The 13,171-nt window shown below is 42.8% G+C and overlaps 1 protein-coding gene across 3 annotated transcripts; it reads left to right on the top strand.

Annotated features, from left to right (window-relative positions):
* Window positions 1-3,298: 3,298 nt before the first annotated feature.
* Window positions 3,299-12,457, top strand: eps8l2 (EPS8 like 2). Of its 3 annotated transcripts, XM_037253182.1 has the most exons (20): window positions 3,299-3,384; window positions 3,673-3,719; window positions 7,286-7,350; window positions 7,681-7,842; window positions 7,939-8,088; window positions 8,241-8,320; window positions 8,396-8,502; window positions 8,604-8,674; window positions 8,873-8,999; window positions 9,859-9,947; window positions 10,009-10,083; window positions 10,153-10,301; window positions 10,360-10,546; window positions 10,624-10,658; window positions 10,722-10,827; window positions 10,885-11,004; window positions 11,253-11,328; window positions 11,401-11,572; window positions 11,652-11,784; window positions 11,849-12,457. In XM_037253182.1, the coding sequence occupies exons 3-20, from the start codon at window positions 7,321-7,323 to the stop codon at window positions 11,924-11,926; spliced, it is 1,947 nt and encodes a 648-aa protein (XP_037109077.1). In that variant the 5' UTR covers window positions 3,299-3,384; window positions 3,673-3,719; window positions 7,286-7,320; the 3' UTR covers window positions 11,927-12,457. The 3 variants fall into 3 exon arrangements, with proteins under 3 accessions (XP_037109077.1, XP_037109075.1, XP_037109076.1); XM_037253180.1 differs by lacking the exon at window positions 3,299-3,384 and having other exon boundaries at window positions 3,503-3,719; XM_037253181.1 differs by lacking the exons at window positions 3,299-3,384; window positions 3,673-3,719 and adding an exon at window positions 7,004-7,217.
* The last annotated feature ends 714 nt before the right edge of the window (window positions 12,458-13,171 follow it).

Raw genomic sequence — 13,171 nt, 5'->3', positions numbered from 1 at the left:
TTAAATATAACAATGCAATTCAATACAATAAATCTATCGCTGTACTGTAGTGCTATACGGACCATATAAATATCAATCAAAAGAACACATGACTCCACAATAGGAACATCTCCGTGTACACAGTGCAAAGTAATTAAGTGGCACAAGACAACATGAATTATTAACACTCTTTGTTTATGTAACACCCCTGAATCATATTCCATGACCATTTGAGTCAAGAGCTCCCACTCTTTACTGCCTTTAGCTATCATATATTATGACATCGATGATAATCTCGCTTCACCTTACGTATAGTTAGTTCTCCATATGCTTGCATGAATGTGCTCCACATGAACAAGCAATTGATTGCTTGAAGGCTGCTTGCTGTTTTGATGGATGCACGTTTCATTCATTTCAACACAATGAAGCAAGAAAACACCAGCTGAGATCAAACGGCATTTCAAGAGATACAACCAGATAACAGTTATCAAAATGGCTGAGTCAGGTACGAAGGGTGAAGTCCACATTACTCAAGCTTCACCTTTTTTTTTCCACTCACATTATCGAAAGAGTATTGTGAACGCGCCGCCCTTCACAAACGAATCGTGTTTTGACGATTGCGCTACCATGGTAACAAACCTTCTTTTGTGCTGTCAAATTTCAAATCACTAAAGGTCATGTTAGGCTTTGATTATTTTAACTCTTCATGTGTGAGGCAAGATGTCGCGGATTAGCAGTGTAGTCTTGCCGCTATGGAGCTTTATTTAATTGAATGGATCAATTGTTAAATCCAGTATGATTGAGCCAAGGAACCGATTTTACCTATCGAAATGTCATGGCACGCTATCCATGAATCTTTATGTCTCATTTCACTCACATATTGATTGAACTCAAACCTGATACGTTCTGTATATAGTCACAGGACGGACGTCGTGTCTTCAATGTACGAACAAGAACAGTTTTATTGCCATCTCATGGAAAATGATTTCATTGTTCCGCCTGTATGCATCACTCACATAGATATATTTGTAAGTAAGAAATATCTTTTTGATTAGAAGCTAATGTCATTCAGAAAAAAACACATCATGCTTACTTATCATAACTTACAAGTTATGATGGGTTCTAGAAATGATACGGTTAGCTTGGAGCGGAATAGCGCTATGGGGAACTTGTATTAAAAATGTCAAATATTTGATACAGCAGTTGAGCAGAACAAGCCACAAACAGGGACTGAACAAGAAAGGACTCGCCTCAGCGATTAACTTTAGAATGTTGGCTATTGTGAATGAGCAGCTATCCAACCTCATTCCCATAGTTTAGAATCCCAAAAGCTTTGGAAGATCTCTCAATCCAACCTTTTTCTGCAGCTATCGCAGCTTGTGCTGCTGTCTTTGTTAAACAAAGCGGTTGAGGGGCCTCACCTGACTGACACCCAACCTATCCTCCTCTGCCTTGTGAAAGCTGGCTCTCTTCCAGAGGAAGGAACAAAAGAGCGGAGAGATGAACGCTAGGCGATAAGGAGAAAAAGAGGAAGTATGGTGTTGGTCTAGCTTGGACACATTTTCTTTCATGTGGCTTTGTGTTGACAGTAGATGAGCGTTGGAATTGAACATGGGCAAATGTTGCTCTTGGCAGTAAAAGTGGTTCTTTTATATTTCATGTCATGTGCTGGAGGAAGCTATGGTATGAATGAACACAATGTGCTGCAAGTGCTAATCTCGTCACATTCTTGCAGTCATGTTTTCTCACCTCATTAAGACGGCAGGCTACCTTATAATATATCACAGGGGATGTTAAATGTTATATATCATGCGTTTGCTTTACACGGATTCAAAATCTCAACAGTCAAATCCTTAAGTCAATTTTCTTTTGTATTAAGTTAGAAGCCCTTTATATACAGTACAAATCATTTGCTCCCACGCCTCGAAATAAATATACAGTAGCTCCGCTCTGCTTCTCCTGCTATTTGTGTTCTTAACTTAGAATTGTTTATGTTGACTTAGGTTGACAAGTTGTGTTACACCAGCCCTGGTGTATTATCAGGACTGAGATCTCAGGCAATTCAATCATAAAAGCCATTCATTCCCATCTTCTTTGTGTCGAAAAAGTGGTTCAGAGTGAATGAATGGATGGCACTCATTTTAAAAAACCACCAACAGTCACAGGCTGAGCTGCACTGTGTTTGTTTACAATATGCAAGTTAACAAATGTTATGCTATCGAGCCATTCCTCCAATAAATAATACCACATTGCTGTCACTGCATCATAATGGCCACCTCATATATATATATGCAGTGAACTACAAACATTGTGAAAGAAAACAAACACACAGTTTTGTTGTGGAGCAGCTTGTTAGGGTCCATGGTGATATACATAGGAGGAGCTCCATCGTGTCGTGCGTGTGTTCGGTCACGTCATGAGGCCGTCCGTGCCTTGACAGACAACGAGGAGGCTCCATGCTCAAAGGTGGCTACGCTCTGATTTCAGTGAGGTCACGCTAATTACCACCAATGAGCCTGAATGAGCACGAAGCTCAATCGAATAAAAGTGATGTGGTAAATACAATTGTATACAGAGGGAATTTAATCAGGTCATGTCTGCCATTGTCACAAAGGAGTTCCCGGGTTGCCAACAAAATGGCTCAGTGGAAGAACAGTTGAGTGTTTCCTTGTAGCACACGCGTACATTCCATTGGGCTGTGTTTGGAAACGGGGGATGATTGAGAGACAGGAAAGGCAAGAAAAACATAGCAAGTTCAGGCAATGACAAGATGGATGACGGATGCAAACGTCTCATTGACCTCAATCTTGGTGCTCAGTTTCCTCTTCTAAAACGAAAAGAATCGAGAAAAGAATTGCCAAAAAAACAGTTATTCTACTTTAGCATTAGCGTCGAAATGTAATGAGAATGAGCTGAATGACAGGATGAAAAAAACCTCACACAACCTGATTAGTAAAAATTTGTGGGCAATATTTGTCCTTGTCACTTCAGTACAGAGGGCCTTTACATCATCTAAGTCAGTGGGCCATTGGTGCTTGTAGTACTGAACAATAACAGCTATGCTGTGTGGAGAGTCTTCCAAAAATGATCAAATGGAAAAAACATGCAGGGCTCGCTCTAGAATAAAGTGGGCCATCACGGCCACCCCTTCCTTAAACTGGATTGTATGTTGTGTCCAGTCTTGCGTGTGCTTATGACGCCTTCCTTCCTTCCTTCCTTCCTTCCTCAGGTGGATGTTATGAGCCATGAGCGCCTTGGGATCTCCAGCAAGGCAAGCCAAGTGAGTGGCACCTCACATTCCATCCTCTCCCTCTGTGTTTACCTTTCCCTAGCGTCGTTCTTTATCGCAGGTGACTGTCACGACGGCCAGAGAATCACTAAGCCAGTATGTGGAAGGTGGTGCAGGTCAGGGACCTCAAGCACAGAGCTCCTCTGTTGAGAATGATTAGCGAGCTTTTGGCTCCAGCTTCCCTGGGGGCCCCTTCCTCCTCCCACTCCCCCTCCTCCCTCCCCCATTTCCACTCTCCCTCTTGCACTCTGGCCGCTCCATATGGTCTGAATCTCGTAGATTTACACTTTGTATATATCACTAGCGTTTTTGTGGGCTTGTGAAAAAAGTGACAGGGCTGGACTTGTAGTTGGAGACAAGATGAAGGGAATGCAGCGTAATGCCATCTCTTCTTGTCATTGCAGTGGAGTGGCAAGATCGGACAGCAAGATCAGCGCCAAAGCACTCTTTGGTAAGCACTTTATACTTTTGGTGTGTTTGGGTTGTTACAAATGGATTCTTTACAGAAGCAACCTGGATTTTGAAGGCTTCCGTTAAAATATTTATGACAATGCACACGTGGTTAAAATTGTACAATTTGAACAAGTACCAAGTACCATTTGGATGGGATCCCGTTTCCACGGTTGCCAGCAATTTTAGTGCAATGAGGAATTTTGATTCACTGTATCATTGTCCAAAATGATTACACCAAGCTGCTGTTTATTGTGTGGGTAAAAAGTTTCAGTTGATCGGAGAGAGCCTACTGTGCAGACCTTCACTGGCTTCTTCACAATCTTGTTAGCACTTGTTTAATTTCACGAGTATTAAATAACGGCCACTTGATCGGATTCGCCTTAACTTGTCTTACACGTGTAATTAAAACAGTCCTGCCTTTCTTTCCCTCTAAGTACCAACACGTTATCGTTATTCTTTCTTTTAGAGGGAGATCTGAATGAAAATAGCAATTAGTGTGGAGTAAACATTTGCCAGTTTGCCACACACAGAGAAAATATCGTCTTGTTAAGCTGCTGCTGTTGCTGCTGTTGCAACCACTGCAACACTGACTGAAATTAACTTGTTGACTCAAGGCCTACTCAACCTGAATTTTTAGTGAGCATCAACAAAACACAGATTTTCCCTTTTTGTGGGCTGGCCGATCCCTTTCCCCTCAATAGCCAGGGTCCACTTGTTTTTCATAAGCGTGTCTCCATAATTTTGTATACATAGTGTGTGTGTGTGTGTGTTCCAGTGTTTGACATTAGCGAAGGGTGCAGGGTGTGCCTGTTTCTAAAGTCTGCTCGGAACAGGGTGGGGATGCCCGTATCCTGCAGGTGAATAAAAGCCTCATTGAAAAGTGGGGAAAAATATGAGGCAGACTTTCTTACCTCTGTCGCAACCTCAGACTTGGGCTGGACTGGACTGTACAGAGGAATGTTGTACTAGACACGATTCAGAAACAAACTTCTTCCATGAGTGGTTATTCTAAAATTAGAATGTTGTTGTATGATGGTAATATTGGCATGCTGATGTTCCCACGCCGTCTGGCTTCGCACCTTGGTGCGACAGTCGTCCAAAAATCCACAGGATGCCCCCCTGCCCGGTCGTATTTATGGCGACTCGAGCTTATGTTATTCTCCTTTCGGCTTGCCTCAGCCTGTGCGGCAGATGGTCAGCACGTGTGTGGCGTCAGAGCAGCTTGCTCGTCCTCACGAACCAGGAGATGGGATACTGTTGTGTAGCAGCATCATCAACAACAACAGTGACCATCTGCCTCCAAAGTGAAAAGATCCGGTCTCAGTATGTTGTATGCAAAACTTGACCCACTGATGCAAATGATTCTTTATCAGCACCTTTGGTCACAGAGCAGAGACTCACTCTAAAAATCAAAACATCCACTTGTTTAATACGTGCGATACACTCGACGGCCACATCTTTAGGTACACTTGCACTCGTCAAAGTCAAAGTCAAAGTCAGCTTTATTGTCAATCCCTTCATATGTCGAGACACACAAAGAAACCGAAATTCCGTTTCCTCTATCCCACGGTGACGAGACATACAAGTAGACGACACAAAATAAAAACAAGAAGGCACAAACAATAAATAATACACAAAAAATAACAATATAAATAAAATGAGCGATGAATAAATAATAAACCAATAACCCAACAAATAAGAGGAGCAAAACTGAGCCAGCATGCATACAGCAGTGTCATCCAATATGAGAGTGCCTATGTTAGCTTACGTAGCTTAGCATCACTGTCAGGTGGAAACCACTTCATTATGTCTGACTGCATTGATGGTGGTACTTGGAGGAAAAACTTTTTTTTTAGATCAGAGTCGACGTAAAAAGTTTGTCAACCATTGTCACCACCTGTTTTTGAACACTACCATCCAAATGTTGCTAGGCAGTAAAAACAAAAGGCAGCCAGCCAATGATGTCGTCTGACTTATTGCATTTCATGGGGACAATCACACGGCACGGCGCTTTATTTGCATGCACTTGATGTGGGCCATGTCAATATGATCTGGACCTAGTTTGACAGTCTGCCCTCCAGCCACCACAGTTTATCTCTGGTCATTAGCTTTGGCTTCTCAGCCCAACTGCCTGCTAAATGGCTCCCATTGCGAGCTCGTGCCTTGGCCGCCATAAGTGCCATTAATAAGACATGGCGGCCAGCTCCACTTTCAGACAGACACCCGACGCCTTTCTTTCTTTCTTTCTTTCTTTCTTTCTTTCTTTCTTTCTTTCTTTCTTTCTTTCTTTCTTTCTTTCTTTCTTTCTTTCTTTCTTTCAGCCGCGCGGAGCCAAGCCGGAAGAAATGAGCCGAGAGGGATTGGCACAGCGAGGCAAATGTTGGCGTCATTTGCACATGATGCTATTGCTATTCAAAATGACACTTGAGTCGTTCCCAACATGACACCTGACAGATTGAGTCAATTGATGTTTATACTCTGTGTCACATTCAACACAATGTGTCCAATGTGGAAGGAACAAGAGCTTTTAAGGTCGTGTGTGGCAAAGTGTTTGCTCTAGAGGGGGGGGGGGGGGGGGGGGCGGGGACTTCTGGCGCAGTGAGCTTGATATTGACCTGCTCTCATTTAATAGCCATGTAATGGTTACCTGCAAGCCATTCACCTGGTAAATAGGTCCTCGGGCGCAGTGACACACTTATGTGCTATTTCAAGAGAATCATTATGAAAATCTGTGGCCACACGAGCTTTGACAACAAATGTGCGTGTGACACCATCAGTTGGTCACAACAGGGTGGTTTGCGCCATTGTGGGCGTGAACACAGCCAACATCAACTCCTCTCATTTCCTTGAAATGTAGTGAAATCACATGGGCAAATCTCAATTCACACTTGACCGGTGTGGCAATAATGACAGCATATAAACATCAGTCAAACTGGGGCACCGCAAGTCAACTTGAAAGTTAGCACTTTATAGCTAGCATCAATCGTACCTAATGATAACCATGAGGAAGTTTTCGTGATGTTGTGTTGTTGTGTAGCGAGCATCTGTGATCTTTGAGCCTAAGGTTTGTCGCTTTTATGGCGCAGTTGCTGTAATCCTTGCTATTATTAGACAAAGTGAGAGACACACTTCAACTTTCCACTCTTTGATAGCACAATTAATATTTAACTTCTTAGATATCCATTTTGCCACTCCTTTGGGAGTCAACCATTGGAGGAAATAAAAAAATAAATAAAATAAAAACAACTTGTTTATTTGTGGATTTATTTTTGCTGCAAAACTGACGTGTGAAGTCATCTTACTTGGCTGTTTTGGTTTCCTTTCGCTCCTATCACCATTTCCCAGTAGAGTATATGACGGAGGGGGAAAAAAAACAAGCGTTCATATAAAGTAGGCAGGCATTCTTCCTTATTGCCCAGCTGGTGTGCTGAGTTCACTCAAGTGTGTCTTTGGTTTATTCACTTCTACTCGGATCGCTGCAACATGTGGAACCCAGGCGAGTGTTTTTACCGTTACTTCTTTTAGTTTCAGACATTTTCTAAATGTTTTTGTTTTCTTTTTCAGAGCAAAGGAAAAAATATTCCAACTCCAATTATATTATGCATGAGACGTCACAGTATCATGTTGAGGTAAGGTTGACACGTTTGGGAATGTTCAACTGAAGTTTTTTTTACTTTTTGAGAAACAAGGCTCGATTAAAAAGTTTGTTTCATAATTGTCGTTTGTGAGGAAGGAAATGAAAGTTTATGTGTAAGTTGCTGGCGGAGAATGATTTGACTGGTGAATCATTGTCCTCTTATAGCTCACGTTTCCATTGTTATTATCATTTATGTAGACATATTGTCCATGTATATTAATATTTGAATGTAATTCATAATTACTCCTAAAAATGATTGATGTTACCCCCTTTTTTTTTACTGATCGAAAAATGTCTCACCTTCTCTCTGTCCCTGGTTTAGCATCTGTCCACTTTCATCATGGACAAGACCGAGTCCATCGCCACTGTGGACGACGCCATCAAGAAACTTGTACTCCTCGATTCAAAAGACAAGATTTGGACTCAAGAAATGCTCCTGCAAGTCACTGATAAGGCAGTCAGGCTGCTGGACTGTGACACCCAGGTACTTTAGCATTGTGGTGACATAAATTGCAGTTCAGCACGTCGTTAACATGTGTTCATACCGAGTTTTTTTTTTTTTGATGTCCTCTTTGTGCAGGAGGAACTGGAGAACTTCCCCCTCTCCACAATCCACCTGTCTCAGGCCGTTCTGAATCAGACGCGCTACCCGTCCGTGCTGCTGCTGGTGTGTCAGGACAACGAGCAGCATCGGCCAGACATCCACTTCTTCCATTGTGACCAGGTGGAGGTGGGTGTCGCAGCGCGTGGCTCACTTTGCATCCTTTATTGTCTAAATCACATTCTTTATTTGGTTAAATACATGGATTTGTTTCAAATGAAACTTTCTAGTCCTGTTTCTGTATCTATGTCTCATCAAATTGGACTCATTGTCTCTTGCAGGCTGAATTGGTTCATGCAGATATCGACAGCGCTCTTGGAGACAACAAATGTGGGAAGAAAATGAGGCTTCAGACTCTCAAGTAAGAGAATGGCGCACACAAACATGCTGACTTATGATGTTTTGTGAAGGTCCTGATGTCCTCTTGCTCTTGCAGAATCAACCAGGAGAAAATGAAGCACCGAAGAGAGACCATACTTCCAAAGACGCCCCCCAAGGCCACCCCTGTTGCAAAGGGACGTGTTGCTGCCCCAATCCCACAAGGTGCAAAAAAAAACATGCTCACATCTGGCCAAAATCATTCAAAGTGAATCAGTTGATTGGCAAAATAATGTAATTGATTTTTTTGGGGGGGGTGGGTGCAGACAGACGATCTTCTGGACACAGTGACCCAGAGTCACATGAAAGGTTGGCCCAGCGTATCGAGAAGGATGTGGTGAGTGTTTCCCTGCACTTTCACTATATTAGGGACACTTGGATGATGTAAGCCCTATCAAACATTTTGGATTTTTCATTTTTATTTCTTTATTTTTAGTATTATTTATGTATTTCTTTATTTATTGAGTTCACTGGACTTAATATTTGAAGTGGTGCCATCGTGAGACGCCCTCATTGGTGTTGTTCTTCTTTGTAGCAACTCCTCAACTGTGCCCTGGACGACATTGAGATATTTGTGGCGCGGTTGCAAAAGGCGACGGAGGCCTTTTCCCAACTCAACCAGCGCAACAAGAGTAAGAAGAATAAGAAGAAAGGACCAGCAGGTCTGTCGCCCTTTCTTCTTGTGTGGTGGCAACCGTCAAGTGACAGACAACTTGTTGCATATCGCTCACACTGCCATGTTTGTATTTTTTGGTGTTCTCCAGTGACATGCGTGGTGGTAAACACTAATATTCCAATATGGCCTTTGCTAACAAGTTATTTGACAATATTTCAGCTTTCATTGCAGCGGTATTATTATTATTATTATTATTATTACTAACGTGGAATAATTCCAGTTGTTTGATTTGGCTCTCGTACATATTTGAACAAAGTCTCAAAAAGAGTCTCGCTATATGTTAAGACGCAAAGTAATAATAATGCCGTCACGTATTGAGTGATGTTCTATTGATGTCGTTGTCATTTCTGCACGTTTGGTCAGCGGCCACGCAATTTGAACGCATCATCAATTTACAGTTGGATGGATGCGTGCTGTCGCTGACGACACACGCAGATGATATTGTTCTCCATTCATTGAGTCTGACGCTTTCTCAACTCTGGATCATTTGAGGATTTAAAAACAAACTCTGCATAGAAAATAATGTCAATGAGAATAAATGAGGACAAGGCGATGGTGTAGGTCATACATTTTCCATCGTTAAAAGAAACAAGTTGGGTTCCAGGCTGAGAAAACCCGTCAGTATCCACTCCTTAAACTTCTGGTCAAATCAAACCCAAATTGTGTGAAATAACTAACCCAGCGCTGGGTCCAAAAGAATCCAAGATAATGCTGGATTAATTCTACCATTGGGTAGAAGATTTGTTGGGTCAAGATTTGGATCCAAGGGGTCAAATCGACCTATAGAATGACCTTAGGCGCTTGGTAAGACTGTCGACTTGTGTTCATTGTGGTCTTGTTCCCAGAGGGCGTGCTGACCCTGCGAGCCAAGCCCCCCTCTGAGGAAGACTTCATCGATAGCCTGCAGAAACTGAAGCTGGCCTTCAACCTCTTGGTGAGCTAGCTTTTTTTGCCTGACGGACTCCTCGCTAGCTTTATCATTGCACCCCCTGCAGGCCAAACTGAAGAAGCACATCCAGAATCCAAGCGCATCAGAGTTAGTTCATTTCCTCTTCGGCCCTTTGGAGCTGGTAAGAACGACAAGTGATGTTGAGGGGGTCCTACTCGCAGGGGCAGTGCTGACAATGACCCCATTGCAGGTGCTGCAGAGTTGCGGCAGTCCCGAGTTGGTTCGTTCGATTCTCTCCCCTCACCTCTCCAAAGACGCCGTGGACTTCCTTCGAGGGCACCTCACCCCCAAAGAGACCACCATATTTGAGCTTCTAGGAGAGGCTTGGACCAAACCCAGGTTTGTCGACAATACTCAAGCTTCATGAAAATTATAATCTCATCCTTAAATTGTTTAGAGCGGAGTGGCCAAGGGATCAGTGCGCTCCTCCCTACTATCCCAAGTTCCGGAATGGCTGGGAGCCTCCGGCGGAACTCTTTAGGACGGCCCCATGGGAAACGGAGTATCCCGGTGGGCCTCTGGGCTCCCCCGTTTCCTTGGTTTCCCCCACAAGCCCCGATTACAGAAAACACTCATCTGATGATGTAAGACTTGGCGTAGAACTGAATTGAAATGCAAGACTCGGCAGGTTCATTTATTTCATCTGTGTGTTTCTTCGCAGTTCTACGGAAGCCATTCCTCCAACTCATCCAATGGGTAAGAAATGAACTTTCAAATCAACCCAAATGAAAAAGTCTGGAATATTGTATGTTTCCAAAGGTCCTACAACGGGATGCCCAACGCTCGCAAATATGCCAAAATCCGCTACCCCTTTGTAGCGCGGAATGCCAACGAGTTGTCAGTGCTGACGGACGAAATCCTCCAGGTGGAAATATTTGTCTCTATTTTTTCTGCAGTATTTTCAATTGATTTGGCGTCTCAGGTGCTCGAGGACGACAAGCAGTGGTGGAAACTAAGGAATCGTAGCGGCCAAGCAGGTTACGTCCCCTACAACATCTTGGATGTTGTCAAGCTAGACGAGCCGGAGGCTTTTTACAACCAGGTGAACTCCCTTTGCCTGCACTCAATCTGTCTTTAGGATCTCCATTTGCTTACTTCAATCAGTTTACATTCGTAAAGATAATTATTGATGGCTGGATTATTCTCACATACTCTGTCTTTTTTTGATTATGCGTGTTCACAATGAGTTGTCCAGTGAGATAGAAAAGCTCAAGAAGAAAAAAGTCACTGGCTAATTCTTAATTGTATGGGTTTTTTTTCAATGAAAATGTGTGGTTTTTTTTTATGCAGCAAGGCTATGGTAAAACCTCACCCGGTTCCCTGAGCCCAGGAGACAGTTTCAGCAAAGGCCGACACAAAGACAAAAGTAAAGCCAACCTCACATTTATTTCTGTTTACCAATTTGAATTGCAATTAGCTAAGATTTGCACTGTTTCAGTGATGGACGAAGTCAACAATGAGCTACTGATGATGATCACGGCTAAAAAAAGCCAGCCACCCGCCAGAAAATTCCGCATCGAGCGACCGGCAGGCGCTCAAGTGTCGCTCACGTACAGCTCCAGCCCGGAGCAGGTCAAGTCTTGGCTTGCTGCCAAGGGCTTCTCCAAAGCGTCAGTAAAACACACACACACACCACTTAACACTCAATATTTCTCGAGATGACTTTTAGCTCTTGGCCCCCCCAAACAGGACAGTGGACTATTTAGGCATCCTGACTGGAGCTCAGTTGTTTTCTCTCAACAAGGAAGAGTTGAAGTCCGTGTGCGGGGACGAAGGCGCTCGCGTCTCATCGCTGATTACCGTGCAGAAGACGCAAATAGAGGTACGCTCGCATATCCATTGGAGGAACTCTCTCGGTTGCATCCTTCGTTTTTTTTTTCTGGCAGAAATTGTGCGGAGACAGCGAGCTTCAGGAGGTCATGAAGCGCAGACAGGAGCGAATCGACTCGGGGAGCACAGAGTGAAGACGCGCGCCCCATCCCTCTTCATTTCATGCAAGACCATGTTGTACACGTTATTATTGAATATTTATTTTCTCCCATTTTGTACGTGCGCAAGCTCATTTGCAACCTGTGTGGATCAGCAAATGTACAGTTTTGGGTGCGCGCAACATGTATGTAAAATACGCAACATGCTTGGAAAGGCGATGTGGGGGGGGGGGGGGCACGTTGATGCTTAATGGCAATAGCAATCGCTGACTAAAATGGTTGTGTAATTTGTGCCAGGAAGTTTGGACACATTTTTCTCATGGTGTATGTATAGCCAATGAATTTGCATATTGCTGTTTACAGAATGAAGCAGGAGATACAAAAAGCATTACAGGTTCATATTCTAATTTTGAATCATCACCATAATTGCGCATGGAGTCTGTAAATGATCGTCAAATGCCGTCATTTCTTTGTGTTGTCTGCACGGGTGTATTTTCAACTGTTGTGCTTCAATTAAGTCAATGAAGATTAAGTTCAAATCAAAAGGATTGTAAATATGATGGGAAAGCAGTGCAAGACGAGCTGATTAAAAGCTGGCAAATATTTGATGTTAAACAATCTTGTAATTCATTATTTTGTTTTTGGCGGACGTGGAAATCATCGGACAAAAGGGGTTCAATATTCCACGACATCACTGTAGTTTGACAACAATATGTAATTTTGGGCTGGGAAGGAGTTCAAATTTGCCACACTACCTGAACACACCCCGAGGAAGACAGAGAAAGAGTCAGTCGATGTCCAGGACTCAGTTTTAAATGAGGAGGGGGGCACAAATTCTCACGGGTTGACATTTTTATAGAGTTTCTGTTACAATTTCTGTCCCACCACCTGTCACTTTGCTTGGGACAAAAGGAGCCTTCAGAGCTGAAATTCTGTCTCAATCATTCATTCAAATCAATTCACTCAAATCACAAAACGTGCGTATCTTTTTCTTAAACGAACACTTTTTACATTGCTGTAGTGTCAGCATTTAATTATAATGCAAATTAATAAATGCAAAAATATTAAGTTGCTTTGAAAATACCTGAATAATAAAAATGGATGTATGATGATCACAATTAAGTATAAGGTCTACTTTGTAATATATACTCCTTGTATAATGTAATGCTCCCCAAAAAGTGGAGCTCCTTTGCATCGAGGTTTATGCAAAGAGCTCACGTAATTAATTATATCGTTGCTTTTTGGTGAAGTAGATAAGTGTTCCGTCTGTACGATTGGTCT

This window comes from Syngnathus acus, chromosome 6, assembly GCF_901709675.1.
Source record: "Syngnathus acus chromosome 6, fSynAcu1.2, whole genome shotgun sequence".
Taxonomy (NCBI): domain Eukaryota; kingdom Metazoa; phylum Chordata; class Actinopteri; order Syngnathiformes; family Syngnathidae; genus Syngnathus; species Syngnathus acus.
This window is presented reverse-complemented; position numbering and strand designations above follow the sequence as displayed.

Bases quoted from the DNA above. Each gene is read 5' to 3' on its own strand.
- eps8l2 (XM_037253180.1), top strand. From the start codon at position 3,629: ATGAAGGGAATGCAGCGTAATGCCATCTCTTCTTGTCATTGCAGTGGA. The intron at 10,302-10,359 runs GTTTGTCGACAA...TAAATTGTTTAG, and splicing joins GAGGCTTGGACCAAACCCAG to AGCGGAGTGGCCAAGGGATC. The intron at 10,828-10,884 runs GTGGAAATATTT...TTGGCGTCTCAG, and splicing joins TGACGGACGAAATCCTCCAG to GTGCTCGAGGACGACAAGCA.